At 45.8% G+C, this 20,693-nt stretch overlaps 3 protein-coding genes across 4 annotated transcripts; 1 reads left to right on the forward strand and 2 right to left on the reverse strand.

Annotated features, from left to right (window-relative positions):
- Positions 1–2,129: 2,129 nt before the first annotated feature.
- LOC130387105 (mitochondrial ubiquitin ligase activator of nfkb 1-A) lies at positions 2,130–5,977 on the forward strand. 2 transcript variants are annotated; one of them, XM_056596083.1, is made up of 5 exons: positions 2,130–2,218; positions 2,333–2,457; positions 2,558–2,645; positions 2,732–2,852; positions 3,388–5,977. In XM_056596083.1, the coding sequence occupies exons 2-5, from the start codon at positions 2,341–2,343 to the stop codon at positions 3,908–3,910; spliced, it is 849 nt and encodes a 282-aa protein (XP_056452058.1). In that variant the 5' UTR covers positions 2,130–2,218; positions 2,333–2,340; the 3' UTR covers positions 3,911–5,977. The 2 variants fall into 2 exon arrangements, with proteins under 2 accessions (XP_056452058.1, XP_056452059.1); XM_056596084.1 differs by lacking the exon at positions 2,130–2,218 and having other exon boundaries at positions 2,225–2,457.
- eif2b5 (eukaryotic translation initiation factor 2B, subunit 5 epsilon) lies at positions 4,094–13,969 on the reverse strand. Its single transcript, XM_056596060.1, has 16 exons — positions 13,693–13,969; positions 13,333–13,457; positions 12,955–13,140; positions 12,413–12,590; positions 12,224–12,304; positions 11,884–11,961; positions 11,380–11,692; positions 10,660–10,805; positions 10,242–10,389; positions 9,553–9,654; positions 9,288–9,389; positions 8,940–9,030; positions 8,714–8,840; positions 7,508–7,633; positions 7,055–7,165; positions 4,094–6,316 (listed from the first exon to the last, which is right to left on the reverse strand). Exons 1-16 carry the CDS (start codon positions 13,840–13,842, stop codon positions 6,257–6,259), a joined length of 2,124 nt encoding a protein of 707 aa, XP_056452035.1. The 5' UTR covers positions 13,843–13,969; the 3' UTR covers positions 4,094–6,256.
- Positions 13,970–14,073: 104 nt separating this feature from the next.
- On the reverse strand, positions 14,074–17,758 carry LOC130387103 (crystallin J1C-like). Its single transcript, XM_056596080.1, has 10 exons — positions 17,596–17,758; positions 17,073–17,139; positions 16,738–16,914; positions 16,493–16,591; positions 16,314–16,406; positions 15,815–15,971; positions 15,449–15,564; positions 15,061–15,138; positions 14,739–14,878; positions 14,074–14,393 (listed from the first exon to the last, which is right to left on the reverse strand). Exons 2-10 carry the CDS (start codon positions 17,137–17,139, stop codon positions 14,295–14,297), a joined length of 1,026 nt encoding a protein of 341 aa, XP_056452055.1. The 5' UTR covers positions 17,596–17,758; the 3' UTR covers positions 14,074–14,294.
- Positions 17,759–20,693: the final 2,935 nt, after the last annotated feature.

Consider the following 20,693-nt stretch of genomic DNA (forward strand, 5'->3'; position numbering starts at 1 on the left):
GGACTGAAACAGCACCACACACACACATGACCTTTCCCGCTCATACCCGCACACAGACAGACAACATGCATACATGTATACAGTGCATGCCATACTCAAAGAAAATTCGTACACATAGTCTATTGTATCATCGTCCCTGGCAGGAATTCCTCCTGTTGGGTGAAACCACTCTGAGGTCAGGGGACAGAAGCCTCACCTGTCATGGCTGACCATAGGTTCCACCAAAAGCCCCGGTCACATGACTGGACGTGGAATCCGGAGGGACGACTCCAGGGAGGACAGATTACTGTCATCTCTTCCTTTTGTCATTTCATCATCTTCTCCTCGTGAATAATCCTTATCTCTCTTCTCCTGGTAGGCGTTTTTGGTTTACCTTCCAGGCATCAATGAAGCTTTGCTTTTTGAGTAGGCAAACAATCATATGCACACACACACACACACACACACACACACACACACACACACACACACACACACACACACACACACACACACACACACACACACACACACACACACACACACACTCATTCATAATCTTCTTTTACTCCTTGATCTTTGTTGCCATCAGAAGTCCCTGACCTTATCTGCTAGCCAGTCGGAGGACGTGTCGGGTTTCTCATGTAATATTGACTTTTGTCAAGGAGTCTTTACAAATGCTGTGTTGTGAAGGGACCGAACGCTTCAAGCGTATTTACCGAAAGCTGCTAATAAGAGACAGACATGGATTAAGTCACATATTTCATACATCATACTGCACTTTTGGTCCATAGTGCATCATCCATTATGTAATATTAACAAACCATCGTGGAAAAGCTATTGATATTAATTCCATCACTGAACCATTACTGGTTCAATAAATAAAGAATGTAAAAAAACTATCTACAAAGGTATGCAGTTCTATGGAACTGCAGGCTGTATATGTTTAGGATGACATGTTAATATACAGGCAGTCATGATGATATTCTTGTCAGCAGTTTCTAGCTCTTATGTCTAGACCGTTAGGTCTACATTGGGTCCCTATACCACATAACGTATAAAACAGGCCCTATGCTATTGGCTCACTCTGTGATTGTCCTCACTGCTGCTGAGTAGGCCTTCAGCGGTCTTCCAAATGTGACTCATTTTCTTGACACGACAGCATATCAGATATCTCCTACTCTCTCTCTCCCCCCTCTATCTCCATCTCTTCCACATTCTCAGTCTTTCTCTCTGTCGCTTCTTGAGGCAAGCGAAGTTAAAACCCCAGTTTGCATTGTGCAGTGTGAGTGAACAGTATGGATGTTTCAGGTGATGCATCATTGCGTCTTTGATATTTCATGGCTGCCTTCCACCTACGCTGCAAGTCATCGTCATCGTCCGAAGTGAGGCGTCATCACCTTTTGAGTCACAACGCTCAAGGACATGGTACTACAAAGCCGTGAATGCATCGACGTTGGACCGAATCACAAATAAATTAATAAATGATGGGGTGGTGGATGGAGATGGGGAAATACAATCAAAAAAGAAAAATGAACTGTATTAAACATTGCAACAATATGTTGCAATGTAAATTACCCAACTCAGACATCATAGTCTGTCCCAGTCGCCTAAGATGTAGGACCCTAAAATGCATAGCCTTATTGATATAATAAAGATCTCTGCATAGAAGTATATTTTAAATTGAACTACAAATTGTAATTGAGCATAGGTCCCAAATTAAAATGTTTGATTAAAGTGTTAATTACAATTTTCAAATTATTGTAGACGAGAGGGGGTTATTAAAGTGACTATTCCATTTGTATGTGATGTATATTGCATAGGCTATGCATGAGAGCCTCAGGTCAGAGACACACACACACACACACACACACACACACACACACACACACACACACACACACACACACACACACACACACACACACACACACACACACACACACACACACACACACACACACACACACACACACACACACACACACACACACACACACACACACACACACACACACACACGTTGAAACTGCTGTTACACCGATTGATGGGCTCACGATGACGCAACGAACCTAGTGATCCTTTGCTTTGATGCCCTCTAGCGGTCAAATCTCCAAAGCGCATATTTCATACTTCATTGGATGCCAGTGTACGACGTCACACAGACTAACAAGGAAATCATTGTGGATCATATTCTGTTTTATCCTTTGCATTGTTTCACTGCTTTCACTGATACCTGGTAAGTTTTGAGCTAGTTATTCTGTCGCATTACTTAAGGTCTTCTCTCTGCTAGCTTGTATTAAAAACGACCTGGTTTGCTGATATTCCTGCACATTAACTTCTTGTTCCTTAGAGAAAACCATGAGTGAATTTCCGATTAACCCCTTGGTTTTGATTGGCGTCGGATCCAGTTTCGCTTTCTCTGGATTGTTTTATAATTTATACCAGGCCAAGAAAGAAGAACTGCGAAAGCTAAATGTATGTAGGCTTAAGGAACCCTTCACACAACCCACAAATTCAAAACGAAACCACCGAAAAATAGTGAACATACTCATGTATTCATTACTTTTCATTTCAGGAAATACCCATTTTCAAACCAGATCAACATTTGTTTAAATTACTAAAGTCAGCTACACGGAAACGATTCCAATACATTGCTGTAGAAGGTAGGGCTACATCATGTTTGCACCCTTTTTACATCCTATGCACATGTACCTGTTTGCCTTGACCCGTGTTTGGTTTGATTATGAAGGTCTGGTCCAGCCAGATGGGGAGCCACTGGCTAGCAAGTTTGTTCCTCGAAGCTTCGGGGTTGTCCAGAAGATATCAGAAGAGGAGCACTGGGAGTACTGGAACTCTCTGTCTAAAACATGGTAACATCCACACGCAGGAAGTCGATCTACTATCACCTATGGTGGTGGATTACCAGCCAAAGGGTTCTAGTTTTGACCCCAATGGCCTTAGCCTACCTGTAGTAGGCAATGGGCATCATTGAGCAAGATGCCTTAACCCCTACCTACTCATTGGTTAGGGACACTGTTGAAAAACGTTATAGAACCTACTCATTTAGCTGAATATTATTTAGCCGTTTAGAAGATGCTATCATCCCAAGCGACTGTGGTGATACGTGCCATTAATGAGCAGGTAGGAAACTAGGGCCTCCGGCCCAGGGTTACCTACAGGTAGCTTCCTACCTAGAGCCTCCGGCCTCCGGCCCAGGGTTACCTACAGGTAGGAAGCTACCTGTAGGTAACCCTGAGCAGGGCCACAACCTTTTCAGTTACGAGTCGACTTTGTTCAACATGTACAGACCTGCCCTTGTCGAAACCTAACTCAACCCTAACCCAACACTAGCTCGCATGAACTCAATCTCACCCAAACACTAACAAACACAAACACTCACTCCAGGAACTCGCGGAAAACCAACCGGACGCAGACCAACCACACGGTCCCCTTCAGCCTGGTGGCGCCAGGGGGCTACACCTCCCCCGGCGGCCACGACGACGAGGTCTACGTGAAGGTGCAGAACCCCCTGGAGGCCACGGGCCTGGACCTGGACCGGGTCCACTACCGCGTGCGTCGCGCCGCGGAGGGGGGCTTGTCCGGCGCGGTCCTCCAGGGTCTGAGCGGCGAGAGGGCGGTGGCCAAGGAGGAGAGCGAGGAGATGCTGCGGGTCGGCGCCACCGTCACGGGCTTCGGGGAGCTGGTTCTGGAGGCTGACGCGGGGGCGGGGGCGGGGGTGATGAGGCTGCAGGCGCCACAGGACGGCCGTCCGTACATCTTGGTCGCCACGGACTACAAGAGCTACTTGGCGCGGCACGAGAGCTCCGCCTCCATGTGGAAGACGCTGGCGGTGGCGTGCGGCGCCGTCGGGACCACCGTTTTGGCGGGAACTCTCTACAACCTCCTCAAGAAACACAACGATAAATAGACCGTGATATTGTTATTAATGATCTACTCTTCTTGGGATTCGGCAGGCAGCCACACCTCGGCTGGTTGTTGATATGAATGGGATGAGGAGGGCTGTTCAGTTAAGACGTGCCTATTGTGAGTAGCCAATTACACGTTTATTTAATCAGGGGTTAGTCAGGTGTATTTTATCCAGTTTATGTCTTTAATCAATAAGTGAGTCTTGGTGAGAATGGCCTTGTCTGAGGTCAATCGGTAGAGCAAGGGAGTAACACGGCCAGGGGAAGGGGTTCGACTGCCATTCTTAACATCCACACTGTTGTGAGGCTTTGGATAAAAGCGTCCACCAAATCACTGAGAATGTCAAGTACTGTATTCATTCCTTACCTCATACCTTATTCCCATAACTAAATCACTAGGATCGCAGATCTGGAGCATGTGTCTGATAGCATAGTTCTTCTCAATGATGTCCTCTGATATAGTACAGTATATTTGTATACTAATCAACATACTTTATCAATAGATACATTTATCCATTGATAAACTTCACTAAGGAAGAATATAACATCGTGATGGTATATATTTCTGATAGATATGGTTCAACTTGTGTATCCTGTAAGAGTGTTAAATCCAAACATTACAAAGGGTTGCTTGAATTTAAAGGGAATTCCATGATTAAAGAAAAACTTGACATGAAAACGTCTTTGGGGCCTAGAGTGCATGTTTATGAATGTGGAGTTCACTTTAAGTTACATTTGAAGTCAATTAGTCTATGCATTATAGGCCTTGGAAGAATGTAACCTCTGTGTTTAATGTAGGCCTAATGCAAGCCTTATATAGAAACTGATAATGTAATAACTGTTGATAATGTAATACAAATGCTGATTGATAATTTAATGGCTTTTGGCAAATTGACAGTATTACATTATGCTTAAGTTATTACATTATCTAGCAAGTACATAGTATAAATAAGGTTATTTATTAAAGGTAGATGTAACACCACAATAGAACATACACAGGAAACAATAGGCCTATATTTATAGGTATAGGTTATGCATTATTTGTAGATAAATAAATAATGCATCATAGCTGCTATATGCCATTTGAACACGCGCACACGCACAAACACACGCCCAAATGTAGAAACACCTGCTTATAATTTATTTGGTGAATTGACCGCTAGAGGGTAGCAAATCTAGGTAAACTGGTCATTTGTTCAACTTGTTCTATTTGGTTCCTAGGCTGCCTCTCCTTCGAATCTAGGTAGATATTTAGTGCTTTTTTCCAGTACTGGTCCCAGACAAGCGCTACACTATGCTATGAGGCACGCACATTTTAAAAGGTTGAAACTCCAAGTTACACCGATGACAGCTTCACGATGACACAAAAAAAACTAGTAATCCGCTGCTTTGATGTCCTCTAGCGGTCAAATCTCCAAAGCTCATATTTAATTTTCCATTGGATCCCAGTTTACGACGTCACTCAGACCGACGACGTGCAACATTTTCATGTTTTTATCTTGTTTATTTTTAAGCTGATGTTAGTCACCCTTCACTGGTTAGCTGATATTCCTGCACATTAACTTTGGCTTCTTGTTCCCGAGAGAAGCCATGAGGGATTGTTGCATATTCTCGAAGAAAGTTGTCCAATCCCGGGTTGCTTTAAACTCACTTCATTTACTATAAAGTCGTCTGCATGTTTCGGCATGGTAAGTGAAGCTATACGGAGGGAATTGTAGCTAAAGAGTGGAACACGTGTGAGAGATAATAACTCTGGCTACTATGGGCAACGGGCAGAGGCCCGTGACCCTTCGCGGGTGTCGCTGAAAATCTCTGGAGAGAGAAAGGGACATTCCATAACTAAAAGAAAAACATGACATGGCATGAAAAGGTGTAGTCTCTCCTGGGTTGAGTGGGCTACTCAAAGGGCCCAGAATCAAATATCAATGAGGGTCACAATGATGCACACCGCTGCTTGCTAGCTTCTACAGTTTAGTGCAACAATGCATGCCCAAACTCAGGCCTATAACCATACTGCTGTTACTCCATGTTGTGTTTTGTCGAGTGCCAATTTTGATTCAGTCAATGGGGATTGTTTCTACCTGGATTGTAGTTTTCTTTTGACAGTGTTAAAAGCATGAAATAAACAGAATGACTACATTTCCCACGGTGGTCTCCTATTTATTTGGATAAAGCCATTCCCGGAGCACACGCGTGTGCCCTGTCATGACACTGTGATATATTGCATCTTCTCTGGATCAGGGAAGAGTTGAGCGATGGCCAGGAAGACCTCCGCACCAGAGGAGCTCCCCCCCTCCCATCTGAATGCCCATAAACAGTCTTTCAGATCGACGGTTTCTTCATCAGCGTCATTCGTCTTCTGATGACTCGTCCTCAGCCTCCTCCAGCCACTTGATGAACTTCTGCAGCTGGTTTTAGAACCAAGGATGAGAGGGGACGTCAGAGGGTTCTGTTTCTCAACTGTCGCCCTGGGTTAGCTAGTCCTTGGTTTTTAGATGCATGTGAAGTGTGCCTTTTCAGTGTTACATTATACAACACGTGTTATTAGATATTATGGTACCTACTACCTACCATAATATTCTGAGGGTACCTACCCCCTGGTTCTGAGGGTACCTACCCCCTGGTTCTGAGGGTACCTACCCCCTGGTTCTGAGGGTACCTACCCCCTGGTTCTGAGGGTACCTACCCCCTGGTTCTGAGCGTACCTACCCCCTGGTTCTGAGCGTACCTACCCCCTGGTTCTGAGGGTACCTACCCCCTGGTTCTGAGGGTACCTACCCCTTGGTTCTGAGGGTACCTACCCCCTGGTTCTGAGGGTGCCTACCCCCTGGTTCTGAGGGTACCTACCCCTTGGTTCTGAGGGTACCTACCCCCTGGTTCTGAGGGTACCTACCCCTTGGTTCTGAGGGTACCTACCCCCTGGTTCTGAGGGTACCTACCCCCTGGTTCTGAGGGTACCTACCCCCTGGTTCTGAGGGTACCTACCCCCTGGTTCTGAGGGTACCTCCCCCCTGGTTCTAAGGGTACCTACCCCCTGGTTCTGAGGGTACCTACCCCTTGGTTCTGAGGGTACCTACCCCCTGGTTCTAAGGGTACCTACCCCCTGGTTCTGAGGGTACCTCCCCCCTGGTTCTGAGGGTACCTACCCCCTGGTTCTTGCGCAGCTGCCGGCCCTTGTCCGTGGTGGCTCCCTGGGAGAACCAGCGCATGATGAGCTCCTCCTCCAGGATCTCCAGCTGGTACATGCTCATCAAAACCTGGTGACCACCACGTCAGATCCGTTACTATGGTGTTACCACCGCTTGGTGTCTCCACAGTGACCCACAGTTTGCAAGGATATATCTGGGACTGGTTAGCAAGTAGGGGGAGGCTCTTGGCTCAGTCTTATAGTGCGCCAAACACAGTCAATACTCTTTGTAGTGATCCAGGTTCAATTATGATGCCTGATTCTAAGCTACATATCAAACAAACTATCAAAGCTTTAATGAAGACTTCATGACGTTTCTTGGCCTTAGAGAACACACACACATACACACACACAGAGAGAGAGACAGAGAGAAAGACAGAGAGAGAGAGAGAGAGATCGTATGGGTCCTGACCTTGATCATGGCCGGCCAGTGTTTCTCCTGCTCCAGGAAGTGTTCCTCAAAGGCTGACAGACAGTCCAGGTGGTCCTGGGCCTTCTTCACATAGTTCTTAAAGAGCGGCGCCCACCTCTCGATCAGCTGAGGGTGGTGGAAAGAGGGGATGAAGGAGGAAAAGGGACTCATCCATCAAGTCTACCCTGTGAGCTTTACTGCACAGTATTCCACTCTGCTGAGTGGTATACAAATGCCGCTTTTCCACCGCACATGTAGCTCGACTTGACACGACACGACTCGACACGACTCGACACGGTAGCAGCGCGGGTGCTTTTCCACCGCAAATAGTACCTCCGGGACGTGGGCGGGGTCGTCTGCGCGAAAGGGCCGTGACGTATTTTTGTACGCGACGCAAACAACACCTACGTAACCCACACATGGACAGAACCCACATAACAACAATGGAGAACATCGATGCGATGGTATTCGTGTTCGTATTATTAGCTGGCATGTTGAAGAAGTGGAATATGTTGGCTGCGGCGCTACTATGGCTGTTCTATCGTTACCAGCATGGTTGCCATGTCGCTCTCGTGACTTCGTCACACTCTCTGGCCAATCAGTGGCCGGCCGTCTGCCGACGTCACATTTTAGCATCGGCTCAGCCGCTTGGAACCTAGAGCGAGGCGGTACTAGAAAAAGCAGCCACTTGAGGTACTAGATCGCGGTGGAAACGCAAAAAAGGCGAGCTGAGTCGAGTCGAGTCGTGTCGAGCTGGTACCATGCAGTGGAAAAGCGGCAAAAGACACTCTCAGAAGGTACTTTTGCGGTCAAGAGAACATATTGTGCACCTCATATCAAATCATCTTATTAATAAAGTTCCAGTTCAAGTTATCAAGTTATAATTTGTTCCTTCAGCGAAAATAATCGTGACATAATGATAATAATAACTTAAATGTATATAACCCTGGGAATAGGGAGATAGGCTGGGGGGGAGGTAGGGTGTGTCAGAGAGGGGGCAGAAGGGATGTGAAGTGGTAGGATATTCCATAGGGTACGGGCAGTTGCACAGAAGGCCCTATCCACATAGGACATGCCAGTAAGAGGATGGCGTATGGCATCTTGTTCAAGGACGCTCACAGGTTAGACTGTGTACACGGGGGATCTAACCCAGTACCCTCCTGCTGTGAGTCCAACACTCGGTTATGAGGCTCCGTCAGTACTCACGGGCAGAAGGACGGTAGCATACTGGGCCGCGGAGAGCTGTACCCCCTGCTGCTGCTGAAAGGGGAACTCGAGCACCACCCTGGTCAGCATCTGCATCACCTCCCTCAGGGTGATGTTATAGGCGTACCTGGAGACAGAGAGCTCGTCAGGCTAGCTGTGGAGCCAACATGGCAGATAGTGGCCAATTGTATTGCAAATGGGGAATGAAGCGTGTTGAGGCCGTTACTTCAGGGAGTTGACCTCCACCACCAGGTTGTCACAGCCGATGTTCTCCTCCAGGCCTCGCTGGAGAGTGCCCAGTACCTCCAACTCAAACACTGCACCAGGGGGGAGAGGGGAACTCTATTACCCAGGATACACCACTCAGGAAAAAAACTAAACACTAGACAACTTCGGCAACTACAGGAGCAAAGGTACATTTCCCATCGATAAAAAGAGAAAATATTTGAGACAACTTAAATCCTAAAGTTATTAGGAAAAGCCATTTATGCCAATCGACGACGGTACCAGAACCACAACCAGGGAACCCCCCCACATCTCTGTAGAGGTATCCAGGGCAGAACAACCCCCTCACCTTTGACATCGTCCATCTCGGGGGAGGGGATGACAGGGTCGTCGGGGTCGTCGGGTTCGCTGGCCTCGCTGTCACTCTCAGGGTCAGGGTTCAAGACCAAACCTGGGACAAAGGGGGGACTGTCAGAATCAACATCTACGGTATATATATCATATATTATCCGTTTCATTCGTAAATGCATTCTTGACGGGGGGTTCTTCATTGGCCCAACAGGTCTGCTCTTCTCCCCCCCCCCCCCCCCCCCCCCCCCCCCCCCCCAACTCACCCCAGAGGCACTGGGACAGCTCCTCGTCCTCTGTGTCGTCCAGAACACTGGTCTTCCACACGAACCCCTTCCCCTCCACGCCCACCTCCGCTGGGTTGAACCCTGGACAGAACCAGGCAGTCCAAGAAGGCCTTATTAGCTTCTGGACGGGGAGAAGGATGCATGCTGCGTAAATGAGGCACTTGTCCAGCCGTATGTCACCCGTTTTACATACTTATAAACATACTACTACAACAAACACTACAAAAGATCTCAGGGACTTGTTTTCGTAGGATCAAAGCTAGTGCATTGGGGGTCGAAAATAGAGCACTTCATAGTAATGGGGTCATCAAAGTGGGTTTGATGGTGGGCTACTGGATATTAAGCCAATGAAATATCGGTATAAGGAGTTGGATGTCTCACTCAAGATAAACTCAATACTACCACCAGGCGGAGACCCCAGGATATGGAGACACTGACCGCTCGCTCTCCTGGCACTCAACTTTAAAGAGGTGATATTATGCCGCCAGGTGTGAGTGAGGTAAGCCATCACAAGCATCACAATCTAGCCATCATACATCTAGGTGGACACTCCCACTTGTCCCACACTCATGTCACTAAAGCGCAGGAAAAGGCAGATTTTCATACGGCTTGTAATGGCTATTCACACCAGGTGGCATAATATCAGCCCTTTAAAACCTGACACATACCCTTCTGCTTGTTCTTCTCTTTACTCTGGCTGGCGTCTGCGTCGCCGTCGCTGAGGAACTCATCGTCGTCTTCCTCCTCTTCCTCGTCTGGGTGGTGCATGGAGACCACCGTGCCGTCCGGTAGGGAGACGTTCGGTCCGATCAAGACCTGCACACACGAACGGTACACCTATAACCTAGAATCTGCATCCATGAAGTTGTCCTGATGAAAAAGTGATGCTTTTATTTGCACACACACACACACACACACACACACACACACACACACACACACACACACACACACACACACACACACACACACACACACACACACACACACACACACACACACACACACACACACACACACACACCTTTATTTGGCACTCTATGAGACGGCCTATATTTAGGGGGCTGTGTGAAGGTCTAGGCTTACGTTGTAGGCCAGGACACACTGTTTGTTTAGCCGGACCCCTTCCCTGATCTCCACCCGGTCACAGACCACTGACTGGCTGATGGTCACGTTCTTGGAGATGGTGACGTGGTTCCAAACGTAGGCACAGTCCAGGGTGACGTTGTCCCCTGTGGATGACAGAACAACACGCATTGATTCATATCCTTTCAATCATTCAGCATACGCTTCCACCACAGGGCCTTGCAGGGATTTCTCAGAATCATATTCTCTTTATTGTCATTGCACGAAGTGCAACGAAATTGGGGTAGATGCTCTCAAAATAAATAGAAAAAAAAAAGTTTTTTTAAAACAAAAACTAAATGAGAAAGGGGTTATTTTTTTAAAATATATATAGAATGTTAAGGAACTCAAAAACAAATATATATATTTTAAAATGTCAGCCAATTTTAAAGGTCAGATTGGTATGATAATGCAATAATTTATAATTCTGCATTATTTAGAGAAATAACAACTCTTGGGTAGAAACTGTTTTTTTGCCTGATTGTTTTTGATCTGATTGCCCTGTAGCGCCTCTCAGAGGGCAACAGTTCAAACAGGTAGGAAGGAATCCTTCAGAATCCTTCCGGATTCTGAAGGATGCTTACTGAAAATTAAATGGCCATAAAAATAAGGAGATGGGGGCCTAGCCGAATCCCCCCGGCGCCCATTATCCATGACAGCCTTTACACGTGCACTGCACACCTATGCTGCAGTTACTCCCGATGACGCTGTTTGAAATGTGACAGTCGGCCCCGATGCTGGTGCCGCAGCCAATCAGGACGTTCTCCACCATCTGGCTCCCGTGGCCCAGGCTCACACCGGGGCCCCGGTACACGTTGTGGCGCGAGTGTGTGCACGGCGGGCCCTCGCGGTCCGTGAAGTTGGCCTCCGGCGTGAGCGGGTAGACCCAGCGGCGGATCAGGTCCGAGGACACCGAGTCGTACATGAGCAGGTTGGAGACCCGAGCGCCGTAGCCGTCCTTGGTGACGTGCATGTGGATCTGGTTGCCCAGGATCTGTGGACGATTAAAACGGATGATGATGGGGAAGAAAAGAGAGCAATAATAAATAATAAACCACTTGATTGGTCCAAGCAGAAGAGTGTGTCTGGACCAATCACTGAGTCAACATTTGACATTTGACAATCACTGAATTTTTGTCTGTTTAAAAAAGACAATAATAATTGGATTAACTTTGACTTATGTACCTCTTCGTTGACCAGCATCCCTCGGACAAAGTCGTTCCTGGTCTGGTAGTCGAAGTTGTCAGTGAAGAGCTCAGCCACCTGAAATAGAAACGGTAAAAAACAGGACAGAACATGAAGCAAAACAGGTGTAGCCTTAACAGACTGCAACACATGTAGCACTCAGCCTTTATTGACCTACTCAGGGGCTCTTACAATTCTACAGAGACACCCATTAACTAGCTCATTAGGAGCAGTTAGGCTAACACCCTATATCTGATGGGAGACCAACATAGTCCCTACATCTGGTAGAGGGACTTCTTCAGCCTGTCTCTAGAGCTCCTGTATCTGGTGGGACACTGACCTGTGGGGAACAGATGCTGATGTGACAGTCCAACAGGTCGTGTCGGATCTCAAAGTCCTCGCTTCCGTTGTGGAAAATATTCTGGAGTCAAAAAGAAAAAAAGGTAAAAGGTCACCAGTCAGCCCACAAACTAAAACCTCACTTTACCATATCATAAAGGGCCTGCTGCTTCACATCCAGTTCATTCACCATGGGGAACTGAAGCTTCTTCAGTCCCTGTGTCTTTTGGTAGTGCAGGACTCGTTGACTCTTGGTGTCCATGGCGACGATGATGTCGTCCTCCTCGCAGCGGGACTTGTGACCCGGCGACGACTCCTTGAAGACCATGGTCATCACCGAGATATTCTTCTCCACCTTTCTGCGGTGCCTGGAGTATAAGGAACACTTAAATAAGTCTATGAACCTTTTTAAATCGAGGTGGGAAAGTAGCCTTGAAAGAATAATTAGCCTTTTAAGAAAATATGTTGACAGGGAGAGTCTAAACTACTTTGGTTAAAGTGCCCTAAAATATCCAAATGATTATTAATGATTTAGACTATCATCCATCGGAGGAGGATAGTGTAGGCATTGGAGTCTTATTCATGTGGCTCTGGGTTCACACCACAGTGTCTGCAGCCAAACCTTTAGGCGACCAATAACCTGTTTACGAAAACTTCAATCAAAAGTTCCTTTGGATAGAAGCATCTGCTGAATGACTAAAGATCAAAATCAGTAATACAAGAGTGCTTTACTTGTGCTCCTGCAGGGCCTGAGTGACGTCAATGTTCGACACCACATCTCCATACACCAGCACAAAGTCGTAGCGCACCAGATTCTTGGCATCCACGTCCCTGAGCACATCGCCTAGCGAGCGGTAGAGGTCAGAGGTGATGATGTGGACTGTGTTCGGGGAGGTAGGACGACACCACTTCGACTTACTGTCGGGAGAGATGGATAGACAGATGTTTCAACCATTATATTACATTGTACTCCACGTCAAAAATATGCAACTTATAAACCGTGATAAAGAGGTTTGATTGAAGAAACGCATGTGTATAACACTGACGTTATGGATATATCATTGAGGGATTTATCATCATCATGGATGAGACGATATATGCCGTACTTACAGCAGGTGCTCCTTGATTTTATGGGACATCCAGCAACAGAAGACAAATGTTTCCTGCACCCCAGTGGATGTCAGGAACTCCAGTGTATAGTCGATCATAGCCACATTTCCTAGTGGGAGTAATGCCTGCGGATTTTAAAAGTTCGAGTTGCATTTATCAGTAATGTTAATATCAACATCCATGTATTGAAATCGGGAATTCTATAATCCGGTGAATTCAATTCATTACGGTCTAGTAACTAATCGATTAGGGTTTATGAGATTTTTTAACCCCAACCTGTCAAGAGGATACAGCATGCTTACTAGTGTTGCTAGCATTAGCATTAGTTAGCTTGTTCGGCTATCGATCTAGAATACCTACCCTTGGCTGGTCTTTGGTGATCGGAAAAAACCTCCGGTTGAAGCTGTCAGCAATAAGAACAGCCTGCAACGGCTGTTCCTCTTCCTCCTGGTCATCGGCACCCTTTCTGCCGCCTCCTGAGCGACTTTGTTTTCCTCCTTTACCTGACATCTCTGACAACTACTTCCAATGTTTCGTCAGATAGATAGACGGTGGCTCTGTCTGGACAATTCTAGCGCAACCAAGTTGCTATTGTTTTGTTTATCGTAGTATAGTAAACTAATGTAAATGTAATCGTATTTAAAGCGATATTATAATACAATAAAGTATATCGTAATGTAAATAAACAGTGTAATGATGCAAAGTATTGAATGAAATTAGTTTCAGTTTTCATTTCGGTCCTCTTTAAAATATGATGGTAAACAAAATAGCAGTATTACTTTATTTCATAAATGAACCCACTGACTAGTCACACTTGCACAGAAACAAATACATCCGACTCCTGCCTTGCAAAAGTTTTAACAGGAATAATCATTAATTGTTCTGCAAAAGCTCTAACAATTCTAGGTTCTAGTAGTTTCACGAAGATCACAAGTTACATATTCTGATAACTAGTGATACTTCTATTGGTGTTGCTCAGCGATTTTCTTAGCGAGCTCCAGCAGAGAACCGTAGCGAAGAGTCTTGCTTCTCCAGGAAGAAGGAATTCCCTCAAGACCGATCTAGAAAAACAATAAATAAATACAATTCACCTTTTATAACCTTGACAAATATAGAGAACAAAAATAATATAGAGTTTATTGTTAATGGTTTCATAGATATTCCAATTCAATTATAAATATGTGACAAAGAAATCCAAAAAATATATTAGAATAGCTACTGTGATGTTATATATAGCACAATAAGTTTTATCCTCCCGGAGGTTGGTGCCTGTTCAGTTTTAGAATCACTGACACATTGTTACCAACCCACTCTTCTCAAAGTACCGAAGGAGTTTGTGTTCATTACAAAATACAACACACACACATACACAACCACACACACACACACAAACAAACCACACACACCTGCGCTCCGAGGCAGGCCCCGATGAAGGAGCTACGGCTGCAGGTGCATCCTCCGCAGCTCATGGTTTCTCTGACCGCCTGTTCATAACCTTTGGCTGTCAGGACCCCATGTAGCGCTGCTTGGAACGCACCCGGCAAACCTGCACGGACCCCCACGACATTATCATCATCACACACATGGGGAAGGGTGTGGATAAAACCACAACATTTTTAATCAACAATGGCATATATTTTTTTAAATGCCTAAAATTCACAATATTAGCATAACAGATTGACTGGGTTCTGCAGAACATGCAGATGGAGAAGGAAGAAGTGAAGATACCTCAGGAGTTGGGAAACATAGCCGGGATGACTTCCTGGGGAGACTTGGACATGAAGTCCTTCACCTCATCAATATGGCCTGAAAAACAGTACAAATATAACCCACACAAAAAATGATTCAAAATCAAACAAAATCTGAATGGCTCAACGGGTAGATACAGTTAAGAGCAGCAATATGATGATCTGCGCATATTTGGAGGATTTTTGTGTCCCGTGTGGAGCACCCAAGCCCTCATGTTACATTTACCTACTCTTTCCCCTGCTAATGTAAGCATTCAAGAATATTTAACCTGGACCCATTCATACAAAACGGCCAAATATGGTCAGATAAAAGTAATAGACTGTCATGTGACCACCAAGTCACGTGACGTTGCGAGGGCCGCACACACCAGAGCTGTCGTTGTCCCCATCTTGAGGGTGAGCTCTGTTCGGGTCGTTGAGCTGGTCCATCACACAGTCCAGCGCTTTAGGATCAGAACCATTTAGGATGAAATACTCCAAAATCCTGAAAAATAAATCACACACACACACACACGAGAATTCAGTCACTAAGGAGCAAATAAGCCGTTGGCATTTTTCTCCAGGATGTCAGGGCCACAGGTAGGTGTAGGCATGGGGCAGGAACCCATTATCGTTCCATCTGGGAATCAAACTCCTTCACCACCACATCCTCCTGACCTCATCAATAACAGTAACCGATAATCATAGAGAGGTGCCTCCAGTGGGGTGGGATCCTGTGCCAAGCAGGTGCCCACCTCGCCGCTGCCAGCGTCTCAACCACGCAGGCGTCGTTGTTCTGGGTGACACGCACGGCGCTCTCCACCTTCTCCAGCATGTCCGGCTTCCCTGCGTAGAACGCCACTATGGGTGCCAGCTTGGCCACGCCGTCGATCTGCCCGTCCGTCTCACAGCCTGCAGGGAGGAAGAGGAAGAGACGGATGACAGGTCTCCCATGTCTCTACATTTATTGTAGGCACATTTTTGCCCAAGCTACTTAAGGTAAGATCAACTTTATCCCCGGATGGTAGCTTTGGTTGTCAAGGTAGCAGAGGTACAGGGGCAGTAAAAATGACGAAGGAACAACAATTAAATCCAGAAGAATACGCACAGATCTACAAACAAACAAATGTACAGGTGAGCCTTAGAAAAAAATCAAAGCATACGATCTAAATTGCAGCAACTACAAGACTTGTGATGCACGATTACATAAAAAAAAAAAAAACTGAACAGGGTAGATGGTTCTTCCTGTCCTACCTGTATCCTGTTTGCCTGCGTCCACGTTCTTCAGGAAGCCCTTTAAACTGGCGTGTCTCCAAGGGCCCTGGATCGGCAGTTGAGGTTTCGGTCCTTAAATCATACATTTGTTTTGTTCATTTTTTCAGTTAGCAATGATGGACCCATCCCCTGCTTTCGTGTTAGAGAAGGGGCCTTACCTCCAGGGACTTTGTAGGGGTCGTTGACCGGCGTGTCGTACTCTGAGCCGGGCCCGAAGGCCTTCAGTGTCCGTTGCTTCAAGTCTTCGACATTCAGTCCTGGTCCAAATCGGGGAAAAGAATGTCATCATTCTTTAAACAGTAGCAACATCATCCACAGTGAAATTCAGTCAATCAATCAATGCGGAAACTTGTGGACAAATTACATTAGACATTATGTGATTTTGAGAGTGGTCGCCCGTTACCTCCACATTCGGCCAGAGACTCCAGCAAGACGTAGGCCTGGTCTCCATAGCAACTCTGCTGCCCGGTGTCTCTGCGGTAGAAGGGGTTGACGGACTCAGGGTTGAACTCAGGGTGAGGCTGCTTGGCCAGCAAGACCTTCAGCTTCTGCAGGTCGTACACCCAGTGTAGCGGTTGGGCTACGCAGTGGACACACACAATTAAACAAACAGACAAAAACAATCACGTTAAACACACAAAGTGGTTTGTTAAGCCTCATTGACGGTAAATGTTTTTTTGTTTTTTTACATTGAGTCAGTCTTACAAAAGTTGATATTCAGAATATAATGTAGCCTACCAGCAGAGTCTGCCACCGCGGATCCAACGATGGCTCCAATAGCCCTGTCGGCCAGGGTCAATGCCATCTGGAAACAACAGTATGCTTACCAACTAAAGATTAACATGAAAATGTTGTGGCGAGCTTGCATAGACGCCTTGGATTTTGTGCACTGATTGGAATGTTTAACCTGTCAATCTGTGTTGGCCAATCAATTGATTTGTTTGTTGGTTGGGTGTGGAGAGTGGATGTGGAGTCTTGCAAGTCTCGGTGAATTTCTTGCAATTTTTCGGAATATTTTTGGCGTGGGTTACGGCCACAGTGTTTTGTTGTCATTCTCCTAACAGGACATTCCTCTGTCCCAGGCGAGATCGTACAGTATGTTCAGTTTAAGAACTGTTTCTAGACTTGCCTCTGGTAATGTTACTGTTACTATGAGTGCAGTGAATGTATCAATATCTTTAATATGATTGCAAGCTCTGACCCACTAACATCGATTCGATTATTTAATAGAGTAGCGACTGCGAGGATGATAAGATCTTACCTTGAACCCTGCACGCAAATTCCCTTGTGAAATACCCTACACACTTCCTTCTCATGTGACTTTATGCTCACGTCATGTGATTATGGGCTCGACGGGGTTTCGCTGATTTCCAAACGTATTCCTAGCAGTCCTGTATGTGTTGCTGCTTATCCAGGTTGGACTACATCCAATGTAGATGAAGGCGTGTCTTGAATACCTCCAAAAGCGTGTGGTGGCCACCACCGCCCCTAGTGGTCACTTGATCGTTGTGAGGCAGCCTCTAACCGCTAGAGCTCACTGTTCCGTAAAAAGTAATGTAGCTTCACAACTCATCTCTGTTTTGGCCATGGACCTATAAGAACGGACAGCGGATAAAAAATGGCGCTCATACATTCCTATGAAAACTGCTCAAAGGGGCAGGGCAACATCAAGGAGAGATTTTGCTTCCGCATCATGGGAGCCAGCCACGCCCTAGTGCATGACGTGCCGAATGCAGAATTATTCTCGTTGTCTAGCATTGATTGATTGATTGAAAACTTTGTTTCAGACTCAGGTCCATAGATAGCACAAGACAAATACAGTACAAAAATATAAAAAGTCAGTTCATATACAAACATTTCAGCCTGTGCATCCTGAGGCTGGAGGTATAGCGAGCACAGCTCAGAGTGGGATTTACAAGAACCACAATGATACTATTCCCAGATTCCTCCAATCGTTTCATAACTTAAACATAAGATTTCTTAAAAGTACATGGAATGTGCTCACTCCTGCAGTGACTGGCTGGCACTGCCCCCTCTGGGCACAATGTGCATAGCATCATTGTATGCAACTTCAGCCTCTGCATGCTAGATTTTTTGTAGCTTGACCATAATTGAGCGCAGTAAAGTGGTGTACAATATGCACAAAAATTTCCAAGGTCTTTAATCCTTCTAAATACTTCAAGAATATTGCCAGACAGTTTGAACGCAGGGAAATTGAGCCTTTTATCCTGCTTGATTCTACATATTAAAGGTCCAGCACTACTTGGGCTAATAATTACCATATCATCTGCATACATAAGGTCCATACACCCTGTGTATGGATTCCTCCCTGCCTAGCGCCATTGCCAACTCAAAAGGGGGCTGATATACTATCTCCCCATTTAATCTGCATCTTCTGGTGAGCATACCATGAGATCAGGACCCTTACAATATACCCAGGCACGCCGCATTGTTAGCATTGTAGCATCATAAGCGAGAGGTCTGTCTACACATCCCTCGGCGACTTTAAGTGATTAAAAGTGAACACAGTGCCTAAAAACTATCAACATCATTCATGTTAAGTAAAAGAAAACCTCGGACACGAGAAGTTAACTGATCTCTCTCGGATGCCGGGCCAAAACAACACTTGTTTCACTACGACTCCTTTCAGCTGACGACCCCTCCTTCTCCCAAACCCTTGAGGTGACCATTTGGTGCCATTTTTTGTATTGGAGTGAAAAGGGATATCTACTTCTGGGCCCCTTGAATTGAGGGACCCGTCCACAGCCTGCTTAACCACTCCAATACAAGTGGGGAACAGGAATGTGTCTCTGAAAAAAAAATCTGGATATCAATCAAAGGCTCATAATTATCTTTATACCATGTAATAATAAAATGGAAGTTTCCTCTCAAAACGCCACCTCACCTTTTATTGTATTTATGTATTTTTTTGCAGGAGAAGGAGGAGTTGGCAGCTGAAAGGAGTCGTAGTTAAACAAATGTTGTTCTGTCCCGGCATAATAATGGTTAAATAATAATTGTTGTCCAGATGACAGGAGTAGTGTCATTTAAAGATCACATATAGAGAATCATCGGGGGGATTATTAACTTATACTTCCATGGTCGGTAAACAATGCGACTGTGCTCACTCAGACCTCTTGCTTATGATGCTACAATGCTAACAATGCAAGTTAACGAGTATATTTCTGCATCCGGCACGTCATGCACCAAGGCGCGGCTGGCTCCCATGATGCGGAAGCAAATCTCTCCTTGATGTTGCCCTGCGCCCTCGAGCAGTTTTCATATCAATGAATGGGCGGCCATGTTTTTAGTCCGCTGTCCTTTCTTTAATAGGTCCATGTTTTGGCTCCGTAAGGATGGAACAAGCTCCATGCCAATGTCAGGACCGCAGTGTCGTTCACCGTCTCCCGCAAGAGGCTCAAGACTTGCTTGTTCAGAGTTCACCTTGAATCCGGATAGCCTCTTCCCTTACCCCCCACCTGCCCTTCTCCTCCCTTACTCTCCCAAGGACACCCCTCTAAAGCACTTATTGTATGTTGGTACGTCCTGGCACCAAAAAATAGTAGTTAGCATTGTGTTGCATCTTATCCTAGCTATCTTTGTTGAATAAGGGGAATGGGTTATCCTAGCATGTCTTCGTTGTTTCTATGAACATTCCTATACTGTACAGACCTCAGTATGTTGTTGCTTCTCTTTCTTCGGACAAATGTACTTATTGTAAGTCGCTTTGGATACAAGCGTCTGCTAAATGTAAATGTAAATGTAAAAAGAACTATAATTCGAGTGTCGTTTGTTAGAAATGTCATAGCCAGCCCCCAGCTATTTATCTGAGGGAGTATCTGTCAAACGTAGGGAGGGAGGGAGTAGAGAGGGATGGGGAAGTTTTTTGGGGTTGGTATTTTCAAAACCTTGCTCTCTACTGCTCTCTCTCTATACCACCCTTAAATCGTACCTACAGCAACATTAACTAAAACGTCCTCAGGCGATTAGACAGAGAGAGAGAAACTCTGTTAGAGGCAATGGCGGGACTTTCATTTATTTATAGTCCACTGCTCTCCTTTCAATTGGCCAACTCATATTGCTGCAAATAAACAATCCAACTCTCTCTCTCTGTCTGTCTCCCTATCTTTCTCTCTCTCTCTCTGGCAAAAAATACTTCACGCTCTCAGTCGCTTTCACTTCATCTCCTGTCCCCTCCATCGTCATCGCTTCTTCCAAACACACACATACACACACACACACATACACACACACACACACACACACACACACACACACACACACACACACACACACACACACACACATGATTGAGACAAAAGACAACACAAAGGTTTGTTTTTGGACGTGTTTTTGGAC

This window comes from Gadus chalcogrammus, chromosome 8, assembly GCF_026213295.1.
Source record: "Gadus chalcogrammus isolate NIFS_2021 chromosome 8, NIFS_Gcha_1.0, whole genome shotgun sequence".
NCBI lineage: Eukaryota > Metazoa > Chordata > Actinopteri > Gadiformes > Gadidae > Gadus > Gadus chalcogrammus.

Bases quoted from the DNA above. Each gene is read 5' to 3' on its own strand.
- eif2b5 (XM_056596060.1), bottom strand. From the start codon at position 13,842: ATGTCAGGTAAAGGAGGAAAACAAAGTCGCTCAGGAGGCGGCAGAAAG. The intron at 7,166-7,507 runs GTCAGGACCCAT...GGTGGTCACCAG, and splicing joins ACTGGCCGGCCATGATCAAG to GTTTTGATGAGCATGTACCA. The intron at 6,317-7,054 runs GTAGGTACCCTC...TTCTAAAACCAG, and splicing joins AGCTGCGCAAGAACCAGGGG to CTGCAGAAGTTCATCAAGTG.
- LOC130387105 (XM_056596083.1), top strand. From the start codon at position 2,341: ATGAGTGAATTTCCGATTAACCCCTTGGTTTTGATTGGCGTCGGATCC. The intron at 2,646-2,731 runs GTAGGGCTACAT...TTGATTATGAAG, and splicing joins CCAATACATTGCTGTAGAAG to GTCTGGTCCAGCCAGATGGG. The intron at 2,853-3,387 runs GTAACATCCACA...CACTCACTCCAG, and splicing joins AACTCTCTGTCTAAAACATG to GAACTCGCGGAAAACCAACC.